This window comes from Halictus rubicundus, unplaced genomic scaffold (genome assembly GCF_050948215.1).
Source record: "Halictus rubicundus isolate RS-2024b unplaced genomic scaffold, iyHalRubi1_principal scaffold0084, whole genome shotgun sequence".
In the NCBI taxonomy this organism is placed as follows: Eukaryota; Metazoa; Arthropoda; class Insecta; order Hymenoptera; family Halictidae; genus Halictus; species Halictus rubicundus.
The window spans coordinates 7,361-31,446 of record NW_027488625.1 but is presented as its reverse complement, the minus strand read 5'-3'; the positions used below and the strand labels follow the sequence as shown (position 1 = coordinate 31,446).

Genomic DNA, 24,086 nt, shown 5'->3' with positions numbered 1-24,086 from the left:
CAAACGGCATCCGTTTGAACCGGAAAATTCCGAAAGGCGTTGTGAAAGCAGTCTTGTCTTGGTCTTCGTTTCGTACACCAATCTGCCAATAACCTGATTGTAGGTCCAGCGCAGACATGAATCCCGTTCTCTTAGCCGAATGGAGCAGGTCGTCGATCCGCGGCAAAGGATACGAATCCGTAACGGTAACAGCGTTGAGCTTGCGATAATCCACGCAAACCCGAATACTGCCGTCCCTTTTGGGCACCAGAACTACGGGTGCGGCCCATGGTGATTCGCATTCCTCGATGATTTCTGCTTTAATCATTTTCTCTATTTCTGTGCGCAGCAATTCCCTCTTCGCAGGTGGTATGCGGTACGGTGGCACAGCGATTGGAGCGTGGTCCCCGGTGTCTATTCGATGGACAGCTTCCGCTGTCGGTGGTGCTTCTGTTTGAAATAAGTCGGCGTGTTCTTGCAATAATTTGTGGAGTTCTTGTTTTTCATCTGGAGAGGTACTTACCGCCTCGTCCTCCCTAATTTCTCCAATGTCAACGGTCGAGATGTCCATCCTTGTTTCAAATGTTCGAATGCATCGTTCAAATAATGAGTCGATATTTGGCCAATGGTTGTTCGACACTGGCTCATCCACCTCGGTTTCCTCGCGTAGGAATGCACTGACTCCCTTCGCGTCTTCACGGATCGGGCTCAAACATTCTGGTGGCGGTTCCGCGAACTCCTGCATCTCACGAACTAGATCTGCTTTTAAAGATGATAGAGGGGTCCCTGTCTCCCCCTTGCCGAAAGGTGCATTCCCGACCGGAACTTCTCCCTGGAAATCGTGTAGTTGTTTCGGTGCGTCTACGAAGTGCCATATTCGCTGCGGAACATTCAACACAACTCCAGCGTCTTCGATGAAGTCGACGCCCAGTAAGGTTCGGTTGTCCCTTCCTTCCGGCAAGACGACGAAGGTGGTCCAAAGGCGGCGACCACGAAGCTCTACTTCCATCCGAGCGGCTTTAACACTCTGTATGCGCGGATTTCCGTCTGCCAACGCGACTTCCATTCTCCGTTCCTCGAAAACGTGTCCCTTTTTCATCAGCAGGAAGTATAGGTTTTGGCTTGCCACGCTGCACTTCGCTCCCGTATCGAAGAAGGCCTGTCCCTTTTCTCCGGCGATGGTGACGTCGACCGCTGGTCGCTGTCGTGGTTGCATTGATGCATTTACCGTGCAAAATGCTGCGGAAGTAGGTGGTGTGGTCGTCTTCGAGCAGTCCGGGCATTTGCTGCGTACAACTCCCGGTTTTCCGCATCCGTAGCATTGCAACGGAGTGCGACTTCCCTGGGGCTGTGAGAGTCTCGGCTGTAACATTGTTGCGGCGGTCGTCGGTTTCGGTCCTGATATGTTGTTCTTTCGGAAACGACATTCAGTGGTGGTGTGTCCTGGACGGCGGCAAATATTGCAGCGGCGGTGATCCCTGGGATATGGTTCGACGAATATTCCGCCCGTCCGACGGTGATGGGTTTTACCTTGATCCTCCTTCTCGAGGTCTTCTACATCTCGGGCACGCTTGATCAACTCGGCGAATGTTTTCACCGATTCCCGGGGAATCTTTTTCCGGAGCGGAAGACGAAGGAGACCGTATATCATATCGATCTGGACCGTCTCCGGGTGCGGGTTTGGTAATTCTGCCAACTGGGCCCGTTTCCGACTAATAAAAAGATCCGTCGGGGTATTTGAATCCTGTGTAGTCCGGAACAACTCCGTGTACACCTGATACGCGGGACGTCGAGGTGCGAAGGTCGACTTTATTGTCTCCAATGCTTCTTTCCATGATGAGACGGATGCTCGTACACCCCGCCACCAGACAGCTGCATGTCCCTCGAAGAGCAGTGGAAGTCCTTTTAATGCGTTTTCATCGCTAATATTTTCGATATCTTTAAATATCGATACAGCGGCGATGAACGCACTGACTCTCATGTAGTCATGAGAGCCGTCGAAGCGTTCCCTGCATCTCGTAAAGCTTCTTTGACAACTAGGTGTCTTATCGTGTAACGATCCGAGGAGTTGTGAGAACTGGCTCGGAGAAAACTGGACCGTTGGACTGGGACTCAGGTCAGGATTGGAGGTGGAGTCGGAGTTCTGGTCGTGAGCCTCGGCCCCACGTTGGGCGCCAACATTTTGTAACGTAAAGGATTGCGGTGGTTGCGGAATGACAGGAGTCGGAATATCTGGAGACATAGGATATATTTTCCAAACACGTTAGTACAAAGGATGAGGAGATAGGTTTTGTTATAAAATAGATTCTTTCTAAAGAGTGAGAGAGACAAAGCTAGCAACGATTAATTTAGGAAAAGATTTTATATAATACGCGATACCACCATCGGGCGTCCGGTTTATTTCAACCGTACTCTCCCTCTGGGAATATGACGACGACGCGGTTTCGCCTGTTTTCTCATGTCCGATCGGCGGCCGGCCTTCATGGCCGTCCTCTCCGAAACGTACAGAGGAACCAGGCGTCCCTACTCTCAGGCGGCCAGGAAGCTACCCTGTTCTTTCCTCTCGGCGGGCGGCCGGCCTTCATGGCCGTCCTCTCCCATGTATCCAGAGAGGCGTCCAGGTGCAACCCCTGTCCTCTCCTGGGCTGCTGGGCGTCCGATAGCATTGCTTCGTACTCTCCCGTCCTGTGGGCGGCCGTGGTCTGACTCGTCCTCTCCTACAGGTGCAGCAAGAGTGCCTACTCCGCGGTAATCTACCGATATTTATATGGACTCGTTGCTATCTTTATCAATAACGCGTTACTAGGGGTCTAGAAGGTTCCAGACCCCGCGGTTCCCCTTGAACCGCCGGCCACGCTGCCTCGGCGCAATTCTTCTGTTACATCGGGGGGGTGACGAGGGGTCTTGACGCTTTATTGTTTCCCCGTCGCGTTACAAATTGAATAAAGCAATATATGGTTTGAAACAAGCAGCAAGATGCTGGTTTGAAGTTTTTGAGAAAAATCTTGTTGAGAAAGGATTCCGAAGTTCATCAGTAGATCGTTGTATATATTTTCTGGATAGAGGACATGTATCCGAAAATATATATGTTGTGTTATATGTGGATGATCTTGTGATTGCTACTGGATATAAAGAAACAATGACTAATTTTAAAAATTATTTGATGCAAAAATTTAGTATGACAGATTTGAATGAGATTAGACATTTCTTAGGAATTAAAGTTGAAAGAATTGACTGCAAAATAACCTTAGATCAGAGTACATACATAAAAGCAGTTTTAGAAAAATTCAAAATGAATGAATGTAAAGCTGTTAGTTCGCCTCTTCCGAATAAACTGGATTATAAAGCATTAAATTCAGATGAAGAGTGTGAAGCACCGTGTAGAAATTTAATCGGTTGCTTAATGTATATTATGATACGTACAAGACCTGATATAAGCGTAGCAGTGAATATTTTGAGCAGGTATACAAATAAAAATAATAAGGAACTCTGGCTAAATTTGAAGCGAGTACTGAGATACCTGAAAGGTTCAATTAACGTCAAACTAAATTATATTAGAGGTAACTATAATAATATAATAAGTGGATATGTTGATGCTGATTGGGGAGGACACGATGAAACCGATAGAAAAAGTACGACCGGGTACTTGTTTCAATTATTTGATAAATGTACAATTTGCTGGTCGACAAAAAGACAGACATCTGTAGCTGCCTCCTCAACGGAAGCAGAATATATGGCACTTTTTGAAGCTGTAAGAGAAGCTGTCTGGTTGAAATCGCTGGCCCTGAGCATTAATATAAACATTTCGAAGCCGATTATAATTTATGAAGATAATAACGGCTGCATAAGTATAGCGAATAATCCAGGAAATCATAAAAGATCAAAGCATATCGATATCAAGTATCATTTTTCTAGGGAACAAATAGAGAAAAATGTCATTAAACTTGAATTTGTCTGTACAGAACGCCAAGTAACTGATGCATTTACTAAACCATTGGCAGGTGTCAAATTCATGGAATTCAGGGCACAGATGGGACTACATTGATTTTATTTTATATTACATTTTGTTGTCATACATAGTTAACCATTTGAAATGGTCTGATTAGGTTTTACTGGGTTTCCCTAATCCTCGCAACGAATGTTGGACCATGTGTATTCCCCAGAGAAAGCAAAGAAGGACGATTTATCATTTCTTATGTGTTTGATTTTAATAGTAGATATTACTACTGTGTATTCTATTAATAGTAAGATAGATTTTTGGAAAGAATATTTACAGTCAACTGATTCATTTTTGAGGGGGCGTGTTGGATTATTAGCAATAATAATGCAACTGCCAAAAGAGCAAAAATGAATTACGTTGTCCACGAATTCTCAAGTGAAGTCGATTATTTAAATACCCAATTGTGGCGGACCCCTTGGAGAAGGGTTGATCGGACCCAGATAGGAGCGTCGTCTGCGGGCTGGGACCTTGGACGCACTTGGTCGCCAGGCCCAAGCTCTTCCCGAGCGCACACTTAGTCGCCGGAACGCCGGAAGTCTGTTCCTACCTGGGGTGCACATTTGGCGACCAGGTTCGGGGTTTTTTCCTTGGCGTGCACATTTGGCCGCCAACCCTTGACTTTCGCCAGGACACGGATGTTCGGTGCAAGGACACGAACTTTCTCCAAGGGGCACGTACAGGAAGCGACATCCCCACTCCAGAAGTTTCCTTGTTCGAAGGAAATTCCTGGAGGCGCGGGGAATAGATATAAGCGCGGATTCTGACGGATGACGAGGTCAGTCAGTCAAGTCAGTCAGTTCAAGTCAGAGAGTTCAAGTCAGTCAGTCGTTGTGAGTAGTCGTCATTCGCCATCAGTTGTTCGTAGTCGTTTATCCGTAGTTCTTGTTTCATTGTTACTTCGTGGAGTTTTTGTTATTTCATTAATAAAGGGTTATTGTTGTAATGGGTGAATCCTTTATTTAACACCCAAACTACCACACATACCAAACCAATCCTAATAATATAAATTATGCAAATACAAATCAAGTACTAAATAATAAAAAATTACAATAGCAATTATATACCAAATTAAAATTAAAATTACAGTTACAATTCCCCTTAAAATGACAATAAAAATATAAATAATACAAATTATAATTACAATAAAAAATACATCAAAAATAAAAATTACAATTAAAATAAAGAAAATTACAATTAAAATAAAAATAATGAAAATTGAAGTTAGAATAAAAATCGCAATAAAAATAATCAAAATTACAATTGAAGTTGTAATTACAATAAAAATTAAAATAGTTTTCAGGTCCGGCCACCCCCATCTTTGAACGGAAGCATGCGCCAGAGATGTGCACAGTGCGCGTGGTTTTTGTATATACGTTCTTCTAAGTCTTAAATAATTACTATGCTTAATAAAACAATTATTGCTCTTATATAGCACACGTATTCTTTATATTTTTAAAAGGAAAAGATTTATACAATATTATATTAATTATTCTAAAGAAAAAAGCCACAGATGGTACTTGTATACACTCGTATAGATGCCGGATATATCCGGCATCCGCGCGACGACTTGTGCGTACGCGCACTCTTCTTTTTATGTTATTGTAATAATGATGATTCATATAAAACTTACTACAAAAACAAATGCTTATTCCAGATACTGCAGAAAAGGCAAATATCACCGGAAGCAGGAGGGAGACTCAAGACTGATCTTCAGGGAGGGAGACTGATCTCAATTCAATAATGGATGGAGAGGGCCAAAGATGGGGGTGGCCGGACCTGAAAACTATTTTAATTTTTATTGTAATTACAACTTCAATTGTAATTTTGATTATTTTTATTGCGATTTTTATTCTAACTTCAATTTTCATTATTTTTATTTTAATTGTAATTTTCTTTATTTTAATTGTAATTTTTATTTTTGATGTATTTTTTATTGTAATTATAATTTGTATTATTTATATTTTTATTGTCATTTTAAGGGGAATTGTAACTGTAATTTTAATTTTAATTTGGTATATAATTGCTATTGTAATTTTTTATTATTTAGTACTTGATTTGTATTTGCATAATTTATATTATTAGGATTGGTTTGGTATGTGTGGTAGTTTGGGTGTTAAATAAAGGATTCACCCATTACAACAATAACCCTTTATTAATGAAATAACAAAAACTCAACGAAGTAACAATGAAACAAGAACTACGGATAAACGACTACGAACAACTGATGGCGAATGACGACTACTCACAACGACTGACTGACTTGAACTCTCTGACTTGAACTGACTGACTTGACTGACTGACCTCGTCATCCGTCAGAATCCGCGCTTATATCTATTCCCCGCGCCTCCAGGAATTTCCTTCGAACAAGGAAACTTCTGGAGTGGGGATGTCGCTTCCTGTACGTGCCCCTTGGAGAAAGTTCGTGTCCTTGCACCGAACATCCGTGTCCTGGCGAAAGTCAAGGGTTGGCGGCCAGGGGACCGAGGGGATATGGGCTTAGTAGTGGTGACTCGGATCCACTACTAGGTATGCCACAGTGGTGGCGGTCATATCCCTAAAATCCTCTACGCTCCACCTCCTCGTGGTGGTCCCTGGGAACACACACAGTTGTGTGTTGCTAACGGAGCGAGGGGTATTCCGCGGCAAGTAGTCCTAATGATGTGTGAGGCGATGCCGGCGGGATCTTCGGATCCTGGCAGGGCCTCCCTTGCCGGTAAGGTTCACACGGAGGGATGAAAAACCGCGGAATGGGTCCTGCGATAACGACCGGGGAGGTCGCCGCAGGGCCCTTGCCGTAAACCGGTGGTCATGTTTTACCGGAACGGTGGTCTTGCCTTAACCGGCCGGGCCGCGAGGATGATAACCTCTATAAAAAATCCCCAACCCTAAGCTTCGGTGCGCGGTGAGAGGGTACGCCCTGGCAACAGGGCGTGGCTGGTGGGGTACACCAGTCGCGAGCGCACCATCCACTGGATACCTGGCGCCTCCAGTGCGTATCTAGCCTTACCCGGGTAGTGGGGGCTCTGCCCGGGCGGAACCCATTTCCCGCCACACTCGTGGGATTAATTATGGAGTCCATTAAAAATAAAACTGCAGTGGGCAAGGAGGGGTTACCACACCCGAAAGTGGTAGTGGAGGGAGTTGGGGCGGTCCTGGACCTGTCCCAGAAGGAGAGGTGCCGGACCCCAGCTGTTGGGGACCGGCCCTTTCTCCGGCCGGAGAGGGGAACGAAGGGGCGTGGTCGGCGCGGCGAGTCGGTGGACAGATTGTCCAACATCTCGACCCAGTCGGCCCCCCCCCCCACCCCCAGCGTTCCGGGCGTGAAACGCTCACTGCCGCCAACTCCGGGCAGGACGTCGCCGACTCCGTCAGTCGGCAAACGGGAGCGGCTGGACGACGCTGTCCGCCCGGAGATCAGGAGTATGCTTCCCGGGGAGCTGTCCGCATTTATTGCGGAACAGTCGGACGTTGCCCGGGAGCTCGCGGAGGCCAGCCGGAACCTTAAGGGTACCCACCTTAAGGGGATCCGCGAGGCCTCCGCGGACATAAAGGCGGCAGTGAGGGAGTTGGAACGCAGGGGTGTCCAGGTTGGACCCCCTGCCGACTCCCGCGCTCCTGTCTCCCAGGCGGACGCTGGGGATGCCGCACTGCGGCTGGAGAATGCGGCTCTCAGGAGGGAGCTGCTGGAGACCCGCGACTCGCTTCGGGCCATCAGGGGGGAACTGATGGTGATGAAGCGGTTGCGGGACGCTCCCCCCCTGCCGCAAGTCTCCACCCCGGAGGTCGGCGAGGTCACCGCGACCCCGGCGACGCAGCTTATGGCCCAGATGCGGGCCCTCATGGAAGAGGGCCTCAGGTCCCTGCGCGAGGAGTTGCGGAGGGAGCTGCGCCGGGTGACCGGGCATGGTGACCGTGGGGACCCCCGGCCGCCGCCGCCGGCCCCTCCGGCGCCGCCGCGGCCCGAGAGGCCATCTTTTGCGCACAGACGATTGCGCACGACGGCATGGCACACGGTTCTTTTGGACACGGTATTATTGGACACACGGTTTTTTTGGACACAGTAACATTGGACACAGTGGGTTTTCGCACACGCAAGGATTGCCCACATGGTTAAGACGCACACGCTGAGTTACGCACATGTAAAATTGTACTCACGATAGATTGCGCACAGAATGAATTCAAACTGTTGTTTATCATCTTGTGTTGTGCTGTGTGATTACATAGTCTATGATTACCTTCTATGCAGAATGTGTCTAAAGTATCAAAATTTGTCAGTGATTTTAATTTTATAGGTGACTGTGTAAGATGTGCTTAAATTATGAATAGTTGATAAAAATGTGAGAAAATGCTACGGTTTTGAGTAATTTATTTTGTGTACAATCTGTGTCACAAGTGTTATGTTAAGTACTATATTTGTTAAATGATCGTAATATACGCATGTAAATAGTGAAGAACATGAAGAAGCTGTAAATAGTTGAAAAAATATTTATGTTGCAGCAGATTCAAAAGGATTGAGAATACATAATTTGGGAGCTAGAATTTGATCAGATTAAGTAAGGTAAGTATTTCTATCTATCAAAAAGGTACGGATGGAATAAACCAGATACTATGTGGCTTATTTTATTTTCTTTTTACTGATGATATAGTGATTGGCAAACAAGATTACGTACACGAATATTAAGTTGCTCTTAAAAATGCGTATATTGACCTGTTGCGGTCCTATTTACGTCGACTTAGTCTAGAAATGTTATTTTTGCACAACTGCTCGCGTATTTTACATATTCATATTCCATTCATGAATAATACCATAATTACATATTATATAAATACCATAATTACATATTACATAAATCCCATAATTAAATATTATATGAAAGCAATTCTAGTTTTCACTGTTCTAAATATATTGCTAATATACTTATTTTATCTGGATTAAAGCTAAATTGTATGATATTATAGCAAGTTCTAAAACTATATGAGATGGAACTGTGTGGACCGTAAGGGATTAAGCATTCTAACAAGGTGTGATAATTTGACCAAATGTGTATATACGTTAGTGAAATAATAATAATTTTTTTATATGACAAATGATCCTTAATTATGTCTTTTATTTAAAATGTAACGACAACTCTTTGAAAAAGCATAAGCAAAAAAATATTGAATTTTTAAATTGTAATATATTTTATGTGTTCTTGATTTAAACACAGTGATTCTTGACGCTACCTATCACGATAGAACCATTGATATTAATAAACTTGTAAGTACAAGGTGTATTACCTAATTTATTTCAGAAATCCTTAAGTCATTTAATGTTATTTACAACATTAATAGTAAAAGATGCTTTCATGTTTCAGGTATTTCTTTACATTTTACTTATCTTTTTTTCAGAGCTAGTCCAGTGTATTTGTTATATATGTTACAATAATTATATTTTTATATTGAACTTTACTTATGTACATAAAATAATAGTTACATGTATTAATTCTTGAAAAATTGTTTTAGGTCATTATGTTGCCACTAAGATATGCTGCAGTATTTCTTCCGCCACTTTTGTGGAATACTTACTGTTTACGAGAAAAGCGGTGGTCCGATCTAGTCCAAGACATACATATATATCGGCAACATGTTGGAGACAATTTAATGGGCGATTCTTCAAGACAGTACGAGACGAAAATCAAGAATAAAACATGGTGATATTAATTTTTAATTTATTAGTGATTACACATCCTCCTGATTCGCCAATCCGTATATCTATTTTATATATCTATCTCTAACGCTATTTCATTTATTAGCGTACTCTGTATTGCTGTTAAGCATTTTGTGAATACATTTTTATCAATACTTATCATTTTTGCTCTCGTAAGTTTATTATTTATACTTACCTATACGGATCTATCAGTTAATAAGTAATATGGCATAACATCTCCTGTCACAGTGTAATAGTATCACACGTCGTTACATAATTTTATTTTCTAAAGCTATGGTTTCTTGAACTTTTAACTTGCATTGTTTAAGTACAAAATGGTAATAATATTTGGTCTAAGAGCCGCTTTTGAAAAGATTCGACATTCGTACAGAATGCTTCATGGTGTAATGAATATATATATGCGTAATTTTGGAGGCATTTAAGAATATCAATCTAATTTCAAGCGGTATACTCTGTACATTTATGGTGGAGTCCGAATATATATACCAATTGGATGCTAAAATCTGACTAAAATATTTGAGATAAGTAAATTCTATCTGTAAATAGTTAGTTCAAATGCAATGAACATGATACTTTGTGATTTCTTTAATTATATTTTACAGGCGCAATCTGTGTCAAATAAAATTCTCTGAGGACTACCAAGGATTTGAGAACCTGTTATTGAGATACTGAAAATAAAATTCTCTGCCTCTGTGTATTGAGAAAAAAATTTTCATCATTATATTTTCCATCAATGTATCTATAATATATCCTCGTTCTAGAATACTGTATGTTGCATGTCATTTTAAAGTGTGTTGTTAAATGCAACTTATCCTAGCTTTTGTGACACCATTATGTTATAGTTTCACTACACGGCACACTATTTTGAGTATATAGGCATTTCAAACAAAATTCATAGCTTCTGAGCTAATACTTATTGAACTTAACAACTCCAGTATTAAAAAAAAAATACATATATTCATATATAGCGATCTCAATTTTCTACTAGATAGAAAATTTTTCACTAGTTTTTTCAATTTATATTTTATTCTGATCTGATTACTGACTAATTTTTCTATAAAACTTTTTATATGTATTTATATGTGTATTTGTTATATGTATTTATATATTGTGGATTTTAATTGTATTCAAATCTGATAGTATGCTGCATCTGTGAAAACATGAGAGATACATACAGAATGTACAAGTCTTATTCGTTTTTCTGTTATTATATGCTCACTTATGTTTGGAATATAGAACGTAAATGCCCAATTGTCGTGTAATAGATCTTTACTATCATTTACTCTTTATTAGTGCAAAATTGTATATACCTAATTCTGTGTTTACACGATAGATACGTTCCCGAAGAAAATTCGTGTACATTTTTTTATACGTATTCTTCGGGAACATATCTATCGTGTAAAAACAGAATTAGGTGTATATTATTTAGATGAAAATGTGAAAGACTTCGGAATAAAAAAATATATATGAGTGAAGTAAGTAATAAATAAATAAATGAACCAATCCTAGCTTTACACACGGTCTCTGCAGTCATTTGTTTTGTCGTTAACTTTCGTTTGTTTCAGATACTTCTGTTCGTAACTTCATACATGTTCATTTGCTATTCAATTCTCTTATAGTGGTTTGTATCATTTATATTGTGCTACTTTCACTGTTACGTGCTGTTTTAAAAATGGAAAAACTTCCCGGAAAATCCGTCGGTAGCTTTATTTACATATATAATAATTATACGTATAATAAAGACAATCGCACAAAAAATATTTTTCGCTGTAATACACGCCGTACTACGGGGTGTCGCGGGGCAATAATGGACGTCGGTGATGGTTGTATTAAATTGTTACACGATCACAATCATTCGAAACTTTTGCATAGGATCGATCAAGAGAAAATGAAGCACGAAATGCTTCAGCTTTGTCGAGAAACGGCGTTTCCATTAAAGCAAATATTCGACGATGTTTGTAGAAAGTATGTTTTCAAACATTTTTTTATTCAAAATTTTATTGAGATGGACATAAATTTGTTTATAATTGCAGGTACCAAGATGCTGGAGCACATTGCTCTTTTCGAAAATTAAGACCAACATTACAAAGGGAAAGAGCATATTGTCGGCCACGAATACCAGAGACGTTTATACTCTTAAATGAAATGATTCAAAATTATCAACCTCTGGAATACTTAAATGTATACTATGCAGTGTCAGAAAAAGGGGAAAACGCAATAATTTTGTCATCTGACATTTTAGTTGAAGCATTGAGTAAATCTACAGAATTGTACGTAGATGGAACTTTTGCAGTAAGTATAGTAATACCGTTATAAATCTGCTATAACATCCTCCTTTTATACTTTAACATTAGATATAACATTTATTATAATAGTTATATTGTATGTTTGACTGAAACATTTTTACATTTGTTATCTTTAAGTTTAAAAATTCCACATTATATTCTTGAATCTATAATGCTGACATTTATTCTGTGCATTGTTCCTGATTGGTCAGTTTTTCATTAATAACTAATACCTAAAGTCGTACTAAACATTTTGGTAAATGAATGGTAAAGTTGTTCAGAATCATATCTTAGTTAGTAATCAATTTTTGAAATCAAGTCCAATAAATTCATCTGAAAACTATATATGTCGTAAGTCCAAAATGTGTATATGTCATAGTACGTTATGTAATATTTGTTTTCTTAGGTCTTACCAAAGAAACCCCACATAGTACAGCTGTACACAGTTCACATACGCTACATGGATAATGTAAAACATAATTTGCATTAGTTTTATATATTAAAATGAGTTCAATATTATGAGATGATTTTTTTAGGGTATTGCGACTCTACTTATTCTATGCGAAAAACGAACAGCTACTTTATATACTGCCATATGGGAAAAAATAATTAATATAATACCCAATTTGCCAAACACTATAAAGTTTATAATGAGCGATTATGAAACAGCAGCTGTTAAAACCTTAAGCAAGTTATTTCCCAGTGCAGATATGCATGGCTGCTGGTTCCATTATTGTCAGGTTTGTAATGCTATTTATAATACATTTACTTGTATTAACACAATTCTAGTTTTCTGTTTATATATTGTAGGCTGTTCTTCGAAAGTGGCGTAAGCTTGGATTAAATAGTGCTCCTCATACTGTTGTACATATGGCAATGTCTTTGCCTTTAATACCTGCTATAAAATTTGAACAAGGTTTGTCAATTATTCAAAAGGAAGCAGATATTGCATCCAGCAAGTTTCCGGGTATTCTTTTGTTTATGACCTATATGAGATGTACTTGGTTAAACATAGCATCGCAAGTCAGCGTGCACAATTGTCCAGTACGTACGAATAATATTGCAGAATCATTTCACAACATTGCATGTCAAAAACTGGGGAAACAAAATATTAATATTTGGGCATTTTTAGGTACAGTATTTTTTACTTTTATTGTTTATTATACACATAAAATTAATTTTTGATAAGTGGCATGAATTTATTTATAATTTAGTGACTATACTTAATTTATTCTTTATGTTATTCTACATATACAGAGGTTTATATATAATTAAATGTTATTACATTTTTAGAAAAAGTAAAAGATCTGCTTATTGACCAAGAGCTTGACTTGAGTCGATTGCAAAATGGTATAGCATCTCGAAGACGTCGTACAAATGCTAATATTAATCATAGAAAAGAAATAACAAGTGCTCAAGAAGAATATAATGCTGGAAGGTATGTGTCTTTTTCTCTAGTTCCAACTGTTTACTATTTGTTACTAACATGTTTACTATTTGTCCATATACATATATGTATGTGTATTTTATATTTGAATGTATATGATTTTTAGATTATCTTTAGAAGAATTTTTAAATATGTTTACTCATAATGAAAAAACTTTTCAAATTAATAAAGTTATCACATTGGCAAGTATGTAGCTTATATATCTTATGTCTTCGCATAGAAGATATTCCATACAATTAACATGTTTTTCTTGTACAGATGAAGATAGTAATGATGAGATTGAAGATATCAATTATTTTGATATAAGTTATGGACCGGTGGAGAAAGGTAAATAAATTTGCTTTATTATATAGTACGTACTACCTGCAATATAAATACGACATATTATTCAAAATAATATATATTATTAGCAGAACGAGTGCATAAAAAAGATAGAAGAACGTTACCAAATACGGCTTTGACATCATCGGGTTCTCTGACAACAAAAGACACAAAAGTTACAGGTAATTTCATATGTTTTTTTGTTAGCATAAAAGAATTAATTTATTTTTCACTTGTTGCGTTTTTATGAACTCAATGCTATTTCCTGATATAAAATAATTTATAAAGTTTAATATTTGTAGAAAATTATCTCAACGAACCCCAGCAATGTATTTTACACAGCAGCATAGTAAATATACAAAGTGCACAAAATCTCCATGACAAATTTGACAGCAATCATATTGACGGTAATTTATTTGACTTTACATATCTGTATCCTATATAGAGCCAAAGTGTACTATAACCAGGTAGAACCTATAAGGGGGTAGTATACCTTCAGATTTTTACTAGAAAGGAACTGGAATCTTATGAGATTTTAGGTCGAAACATGAGTCTGCGCCATGTCGTTGTTTGAGCTTATAAGATCATATTTTGAGCTGGGTGAGGGCTCATTCTATAGAGGAAGGTTAAATACCGCGCTCATCATATTATATTATTTTTTGATATAGTACATGCAAATTGTGTTCTTTAAAATGTCACAAATAAATAGTACATACCATTTTAAAAAAGTGCATCCACAATTGCTAAATGTATAATTGGATGGAAAAAGTCTATGAGAAATTAGACTTTCCCACACTATTTAATTTTCTTTTCTATAAAATGTGGCACTAACGATTCTCAATATATAATTCATCACAATTGAGTGGGACGTCCTGTATACTATATATTAACAATCCAATTTATATTTTTCTAGATGATGACATTTATGAAATTCTTGAAGATAGATTTTGGTATGATAAAACGGAAAATCAAGTCAGTAATGATAATAATAATCGAAAAGAAGATATTAGAGAACATAAAGAAGGGTATTGCATAATCTGCTTTGTTAAGAAAGCAACACAAGTTTCCGTTCCATGTGGTCATCTTGCATGCTGCATGATATGCATCATGCGACTAGAGTGTAATAGATGTCCCACATGTAATGATAATTTTAATACACATGTGACACTGCGCCTTCCATGATACATATATATATATATATATATATATAACTTATCGTTGCTGAGATGTTTGACTGTTTTCATGAAGCCTTATAATGTTTACATTTGACGTAGTGAGCATATCCTCTAATACGTCCCAGAATGAATCTAAGGGAATGAACACAGTCAAGTATCTCAGCAACGGTAAGTTTTTAGACAAATATACTTTAGTATTTTTATACTCAGGATACGCCAGAAGGATCGAGATTTAGTTAACGTCGAGTTAACAGTCGATTTAGTTAATAGTCTTTATCTAATCTTTATTCAACATCAGTGTACATTTGTTTCTGACTATCATTTTCCAGTGAAATACAGTTATTTATTAGTAGATCCATACGTTCTAGTTTCAACATTTATACAGTCCACTCCACTTACTTTCAAATTCAACCGTTTCTCATTCATCCAGTTCTTCCAATTTCCATTCACTCTCTCTTTTAGCGATCCTAAAATGTAACAATGGTTTTTTGCAATTATCTCGGAAACTAAGTCCGAGCGATGGGCAGATGTGTAAAAAGTTGTTCAGCCCGACACATAAAAAAGATCTGCTACACTTTAATTTCGAAGTTTTTCTAAAATTATACGCGGCTGACGAAGGTCGATGTTCTTGTTGACTAGTTCTTTTACTGTAAAAGAATTTTTTCTTTTGATTGAATAAGAATTAAATATTTCTAACAATATACTATTAAAAAAATTCAAGGAACACTGAATTGTGGCCTACTTTTCATTTCAAATATGATACGACGATGAAAAAATAGGATATACTTCTATTTGCAAAGTTATCTCAAAACAAGTAATTCTTCACATTTTGTAAGCTCCATACGACAGAAAAGGGTAATTTTAATTATTCTAAAAAAATCTAAAAGTAGAAAATCTACATATTAGTATTTGCAACATATACATATATGCTATTGGAAGACAAATCGGTGTCTCAAAGCTATGTCTAATATTATGTGAGAGAGAAAGGCATTGTTTACAATTAGTGTTGAGATAAAATCAATAAAGTAAATGTTCTCATCGATATTTAGTATTCCTTCAATTTTCTCATATTGTATGTCCAGATGGTTTAATTTAAATTGTACCTTTATCTTGTATTACTTTTTTCGTACGTTTTTTCCTCACTTGGACTTGTATTTTTCGAACTGTTCTTAAATTTATTGAATTAGTAGCACATTCAGAACATATTTCTGGAGAACCTGCAGAAACAAACACAAACAATTTGACCATGTATGTTTGTATCCCTTTAATGTACTTACTAACGGTAAATATAGACAAAGAGGGACCCAGCTCCAATGACCTTCACCTTCTCATATGTTGTCAAGGTCATAGTCCGAACTTATCCCGCGCACTTACTGCGCGTTGGTAATTAGGTTAGTAAAACAAATACTCACAATAATTGTAGAGATTGTAATTAGGGAAAGGACATAGGGAATAATTGACATTTAATGTCGTTTCTCTTTTTACAGGTAAGCTTTGTAAATAGTTGTAAATAAAAACATGAAAAATAAAATTTTAAAAATCTCTTTTTACAGGAGAAACTCAATTCTGTTATTATTCCTGTCTTTACCTAATCACCCGGAGAATTCATTAGCATTATATGTATAGGAAGGAGTTGTTCAAAATGTTGACCTTAACAACATATTTCAAGGGCAACGCAATCGGAACTAGGTCACCATTTGTCTATATGTATTTACAATACCTTGTGTTAACCTACATTGCGTTTTATTGGCGATTTCATTTCGCGATTCTTGGCCTTCCTCAACTACAGTTGCAACCACTGAATTGTTAGCACAGTCAAAATAAGTGTCTGGAAAGTCTTTAAAAAATTATTATTGGAGATACATTTACCAGTAATTATGAAAGTGGTGTAATAAAAAAATTGTTTTCAATAATTTTATTAATAATATTGAAATATAGAGAGAAATATTGAAAAATAAGAAACACACTTAATTTTTGTATATTTTGACTTGCACCTTTTTCATAATTTAACTTTCTACATTAATAATAATTGCAATACTTTACCTTCATTCCCGTACATTATTATCTTGTTGCCCTTATAAAAAGATAATAAGTATTCCTTTAAAGTTAACCTATTTAAACACCAGGCTACGTATAAACATCTTTTATAAGGAAACATTCTTACAATATAAATGGGCAATTCCACTCCAAGTGGAAACAAAATTCCATTACTTGTTCGTCGATACAGTTTAACCTTTTTTAGTTATGAAAGTCGAAATTTGATGAATACTATTTTTAAAATATTATAACTGAAAAAATGTTAGAAATACCAACATTAAGTGTGTGAAGTTATAAAGTTTAACCAAGAGAATGTAACATACGGCTATGTCCTTTTTAATTATTATAAACAATATTTTTGTTTTTCAAAATTTGAAATAACCTTGAGGAGCAGAATTTTAACAGGATTCTTCTGAATAGTCTTCACATTTCCAGCTGGTAGATTAATGATTGTCAAAGGTACCAAATTTCAACTTTACGCATGACTTGACTGTGAGTCAAACCAACACACTTTTCTATGGGCTATATACTAAACTCTAAGTCATATGCAACGTTGAACTGTAGTAACTTTGACAATTATTAATGCTCTTGCCTGAAACTTGCACAACATTAAGAAGACCGTTTGATGCTGCAGGCTCATATTTTCTTAAGAAGTACATATATATTCAACTTCTGACCCTTATAACTCGAAAAGGTAAAACAATGCCGAGGAACGACTAGCGAGATATTACAAAATTTCATAAAAATCCACAGACACGTTCGATGTAATTTAGAGTGGAACTGCCCAAAGAAATATTTTGTAATATCATTAAAGCTAAAAGTGATAAATACAATTATGAACACAATTATAATAAATGCAGTTTAAGAAATTTATGTGTTACAAACCTTCCATTAGCGAGCTGCTTCTGTAATGTTTCAATTTTATTGTTCCTTAGTATAGTTTTGTTATTGCTTTTACGACGTACCGATTGTCCCGTACTTAATCTTTTGACCTTAATTTCTTCGTCCATTAGTAGCTGTTCCAAATGTTCTGTAAAGTTAAGAACTAATTTATCTTTAATAACAGATCATTTTCTTATTCTGTAATAGAGAAGGAGAAGAGGAGAAAATACGTAATAGTATACAAATATTTTATATAAACAAAATACAATTACCCAAAAATTTCCATACGTTCTTTTTCCCTTTTCCTAACTTTGACGAAACAATATTATTATAGGATTCTGATATATTGTTTGTTCTTATTGGACAATCGTGTACTGAAACTTTTTTCATTTTTGGTAGCCACGTAGTTTGTAAATACTTAATAAAAGTTTCTATTGCTGGATATTCAGGAATTATTGAAGCAGATTCATTACGAATTTCAGAGAATCCTTTTTCAAAAAGGTCTTCAGGAGTCAAGGCTAAAGTCATTGCCATGGACAATACTTTGGTTGGCGCATCTGCAAGACCTAAATAGCGCCATTTTCGTAATAAAGCCTTTATCACGAAAAATTGAATTAAGATTATATCTTCTATGAGAGGTATATACAGGGTGGTCCACCTAAGTAAGGCCACCTAAATATCTCCTCTAATTGTGGGGTTACAAAAAATATTTTGTATGCTATTTGAATGGTTTTAAAAAACCATTCTATTGCAAAAAAAATTTTTTTCTAGGGTAATTTTTTTCGGAGTTTACAAGGTTATCGATGTTTTTTTGCGTATAATTGTATAATTTTTTTTATTGCATCGTGTAGCTGATGTAAAAATACGTTCAGTTATGTACATTACATGACCTTGAAATGACCTTTGAGTTCAAAAATTAAACGGAAACGATAAATTGTCTATCGAAACTTTAGAGACGAAGACGTCGTTCGGGAATCTGTAAATACAACAGAGTGTAAATACAAATGTTTACTATGCGATTTGAAAACCCCACTGACAAAAATTCAGGCGATTTTCAAACATCGTCGTCGAATATTTGCTTTAATGGAAACGCCGTTTCTCGACAAAGCTGAAGCATTTCGTGCTTCATTTTCTCTTGATCGATCCTATGCAAAAGTTTCGAATGATTGTGATCGTGTAACAATTTAATACAACCATCACCGACGTCCATTATTGCCCCGCGACACCCCGTAGTACGGCGTGTATTACAGCGAAAAATATTTTTTGTGCGATTGTCTTTATTATACGTATAATTATTATATATGTAAATAAAGCTACCGACGGATTTTCCGGGAAGTTTTTCCATTTTTAAAACAGCACGTAACAGTGAAAGTAGCACAATATAAATGATACAAACCACTATAAGAGAATTGAATAGCAAATGAACATGTATGAAGTTACGAACAGAAGTATCTGGAACAAACGAAAGTTAACGACAAAACAAATGACTGCAGAGACCGTGTGTAAAGCTAGGATTGGTTCATTTATTTATTTATTACTTACTTCACTCATATATATTTTCTTATTCCGAAGTCTTTCACATTTTCATCTAAATAATATACACCTAATTCTGTTTTTACACGATAGATATGTTCCCGAAGAATACGTATAAAAAAATGTACACGAATTTTCTTCGGGAACGTATCTATCGTGTAAACACAGAATTAGGTATATACAATTTTGCACTAATAAAGAGTAAATGATAGTAAAGATCTATTACACGACAATTGGGCATTTACGTTCTATATTCCAAACATAAGTGAGCATATAATAACAGAAAAACGAATAAGACTTGTACATTCTGTATGTATCTCTCATGTTTTCACAGATGCAGCATACTATCAGATTTGAATACAATTAAAATCCACAATATATAAATACATATAACAAATACACATATAAATACATATAAAAAGTTTTATAGAAAAATTAGTCAGTAATCAGATCAGAATAAAATATAAATTGAAAAAACTAGTGAAAAATTTTCTATCTAGTAGAAAATTGAGATCGCTATATATGAATATATGTATTTTTTTTTTAATACTGGAGTTGTTAAGTTCAATAAGTATTAGCTCAGAAGCTATGAATTTTGTTTGAAATGCCTATATACTCAAAATAGTGTGCCGTGTAGTGAAACTATAACATAATGGTGTCACAAAAGCTAGGATAAGTTGCATTTAACAACACACTTTAAAATGACATGCAACATACAGTATTCTAGAACGAGGATATATTATAGATACATTGATGGAAAATATAATGATGAAAATTTTTTTCTCAATACACAGAGGCAGAGAATTTTATTTTCAGTATCTCAATAACAGGTTCTCAAATCCTTGGTAGTCCTCAGAGAATTTTATTTGACACAGATTGCGCCTGTAAAATATAATTAAAGAAATCACAAAGTATCATGTTCATTGCATTTGAACTAACTATTTACAGATAGAATTTACTTATCTCAAATATTTTAGTCAGATTTTAGCATCCAATTGGTATATATATTCGGACTCCACCATAAATGTACAGAGTATACCGCTTGAAATTAGATTGATATTCTTAAATGCCTCCAAAATTACGCATATATATATATATATATATATATATATATATATATATATATATATATATATTCATTACACCATGAAGCATTCTGTACGAATGTCGAATCTTTTCAAAAGCGGCTCTTAGACCAAATATTATTACCATTTTGTACTTAAACAATGCAAGTTAAAAGTTCAAGAAACCATAGCTTTAGAAAATAAAATTATGTAACGACGTGTGATACTATTACACTGTGACAGGAGATGTTATGCCATATTACTTATTAACTGATAGATCCGTATAGGTAAGTATAAATAATAAACTTACGAGAGCAAAAATGATAAGTATTGATAAAAATGTATTCACAAAATGCTTAACAGCAATACAGAGTACGCTAATAAATGAAATAGCGTTAGAGATAGATATATAAAATAGATATACGGATTGGCGAATCAGGAGGATGTGTAATCACTAATAAATTAAAAATTAATATCACCATGTTTTATTCTTGATTTTCGTCTCGTACTGTCTTGAAGAATCGCCCATTAAATTGTCTCCAACATGTTGCCGATATATATGTATGTCTTGGACTAGATCGGACCACCGCTTTTCTCGTAAACAGTAAGTATTCCACAAAAGTGGCGGAAGAAATACTGCAGCATATCTTAGTGGCAACATAATGACCTAAAACAATTTTTCAAGAATTAATACATGTAACTATTATTTTATGTACATAAGTAAAGTTCAATATAAAAATATAATTATTGTAACATATATAACAAATACACTGGACTAGCTCTGAAAAAAAGATAAGTAAAATGTAAAGAAATACCTGAAACATGAAAGCATCTTTTACTATTAATGTTGTAAATAACATTAAATGACTTAAGGATTTCTGAAATAAATTAGGTAATACACCTTGTACTTACAAGTTTATTAATATCAATGGTTCTATCGTGATAGGTAGCGTCAAGAATCACTGTGTTTAAATCAAGAACACATAAAATATATTACAATTTAAAAATTCAATATTTTTTTGCTTATGCTTTTTCAAAGAGTTGTCGTTACATTTTAAATAAAAGACATAATTAAGGATCATTTGTCATATAAAAAAATTATTATTATTTCACTAACGTATATACACATTTGGTCAAATTATCACACCTTGTTAGAATGCTTAATCCCTTACGGTCCACACAGTTCCATCTCATATAGTTTTAGAACTTGCTATAATATCATACAATTTAGCTTTAATCCAGATAAAATAAGTATATTAGCAATATATTTAGAACAGTGAAAACTAGAATTGCTTTCATATAATATTTAATTATGGGATTTATGTAATATGTAATTATGGTATTTATATAATATGTAATTATGGTATTATTCATGAATGGAATATGAATATGTAAAATACGCGAGCAGTTGTGCAAAAATAACATTTCTAGACTAAGTCGACGTAAATAGGACCGCAACAGGTCAATATACGCATTTTTAAGAGCAACTTAATATTCGTGTACGTAATCTTGTTTGCCAATCACTATATCATCAGTAAAAAGAAAATAAAATAAGCCACATAGTATCTGGTTTATTCCATCCGTACCTTTTTGATAGATAGAAATACTTACCTTACTTAATCTGATCAAATTCTAGCTCCCAAATTATGTATTCTCAATCCTTTTGAATCTGCTGCAACATAAATATTTTTTCAACTATTTACAGCTTCTTCATGTTCTTCACTATTTACATGCGTATATTACGATCATTTAACAAATATAGTACTTAACATAACACTTGTGACACAGATTGTACACAAAATAAATTACTCAAAACCGTAGCATTTTCTCACATTTTTATCAACTATTCATAATTTAAGCACATCTTACACAGTCACCTATAAAATTAAAATCACTGACAAAGGCTATAGCCGGTTTTGGGGGCCAAATCGGCCCTGGAAGGGATTTTATTCCAATTTGCGCCATTCGATAGCCTACCAGAAAAGATACCTTTCAGCCAAGTTTTAGCCCTATAGCTCATCTGTAAGGGTAGTTACAGAGGAAAAACGAAAATCCAGTTTTTGGCCCATTTTCCCCATTTAATGACAATTTAAAATTCTGAAGAAAATCTGACACATTTCGGACACCAAACCACATACTTTGAGTCGTTTTCAGATTTTTCCGTTGTAAACTCTGGCTGTAAAAATCGAAAAATACGAAAAAAATCGAAAAAATGCAGATTTCATATGGAAATCTAAAAGTGACCCAATCAGAATTAATTTAGCAATAAGATATTGTCCTAAGTATTATGCTCAATTTTTTTCAAATTCCTGCGATTGGTGCGTCATAGTAGGAAAAAATAAAAACCACTTTTTTTGGCGTTTTTTCCGTGAAAAACTAAGTTATAATTATCGTAAAAATATATTATGTAATATTAAACATCTCTAAGTTCAGGGAAACATTGTCCAGACTTTAAAAATTGCGTAATACAAAAAACCACAATTACACTACGCAGGATATATCCCAATATTTCGAAGGTATTTTCAACGGCGCCGGTTGGTGCAGTAGCTATGGTCTCCGACTGCGGAACCGCTGAAGGCTTTTTGGACCAGGTTCGGATCTCGCCCCGGTCCAATTTTTTTTTTTCTTTAATCACATGTTTTTTCGATTTCTAACCGTATGATTGTTGTTACGCTGTTGTAAAAACATTTTTTAACTATGTTTAAACTATTTTTTAATAATTTTCCGGAAAAATATTTTTGGAGTACTTTCGGCCTTTAGTCATCTACGGGCTGTATTACTTATCTACTTAACATTTTTTTTACATAGAATAAGTGCATTGACTTGTCTATTAAATCTTTTATCTTTAGTCGGTACTTTACTTATTGTTAATAATAAATCTAGTGTTATATTGGGGTCGGGAGGTATTGTTGTATCTGTTTCTGTCAAGTAAAAATATTATTAGGGATATTATGAAAACGATGTTTATGCTTCGGAAAACTATAACCATTGTTGTCTGGAAAAATTCCTGATGAAGGACATTTTCGATTCAGGACTTTGGGCATTTAACTGAAACAATCGAGCCGTGGACATTGCTTTATTGAGGTGTTCCAATAGTCTTTGCTGTTTTTTATTATATCTTTTACAAGCAACGAGCAGCTGTCGCAGAAAAACGCCGTTTAAAAACATATCTTCCACCAATATTTTTGATTTTCCGGAAATGACAGAAGACGATTTGAAGATACTTTTCACGGGATCATACCAATTATCTTAAGCAGTTTCGTATTTGGCCGAGATAATGGATGAACACGATAATAAAATTAATGTCCGTTATTTAATAGAAAATAATAATATTGTAAAATTGGAAGTAAAATCGCGACATATCAACCGCAAAACGTACAAATGCTACATAGATTATATACCAAACACAACTGGTCATTCCGGTATAAAACGGTATTGTTGTGAATGTGCCAATGGTAATCGCACTATTGGATGTTGCTCACATGTAGCTGCTCTCATTTAATATTTATTTTATGCTCGATACGACACAGACATAGTTCGACCAGCAGAGTTGCTCACCAGAATTTTCAATAACGACCAAATAACACCGACAATTGACGAAGATAGCGACGAAGACTGAAAACGCCATACATGATTCCACTGCATACCAATCCACC

The 24,086-nt window shown here is 35.9% G+C and overlaps 1 protein-coding gene across 1 annotated transcript; it reads left to right on the top strand.

Annotated features, from left to right (window-relative positions):
- Window positions 1-11,789: 11,789 nt before the first annotated feature.
- LOC143363656 (uncharacterized) lies at window positions 11,790-13,379 on the top strand. The gene is made up of 5 exons (XM_076804218.1): window positions 11,790-11,978; window positions 12,378-12,440; window positions 12,508-12,711; window positions 12,782-13,015; window positions 13,265-13,379. Exons 1-5 carry the CDS (start codon window positions 11,832-11,834, stop codon window positions 13,271-13,273), a joined length of 657 nt encoding a protein of 218 aa, XP_076660333.1. The 5' UTR covers window positions 11,790-11,831; the 3' UTR covers window positions 13,274-13,379.
- Window positions 13,380-24,086: the final 10,707 nt, after the last annotated feature.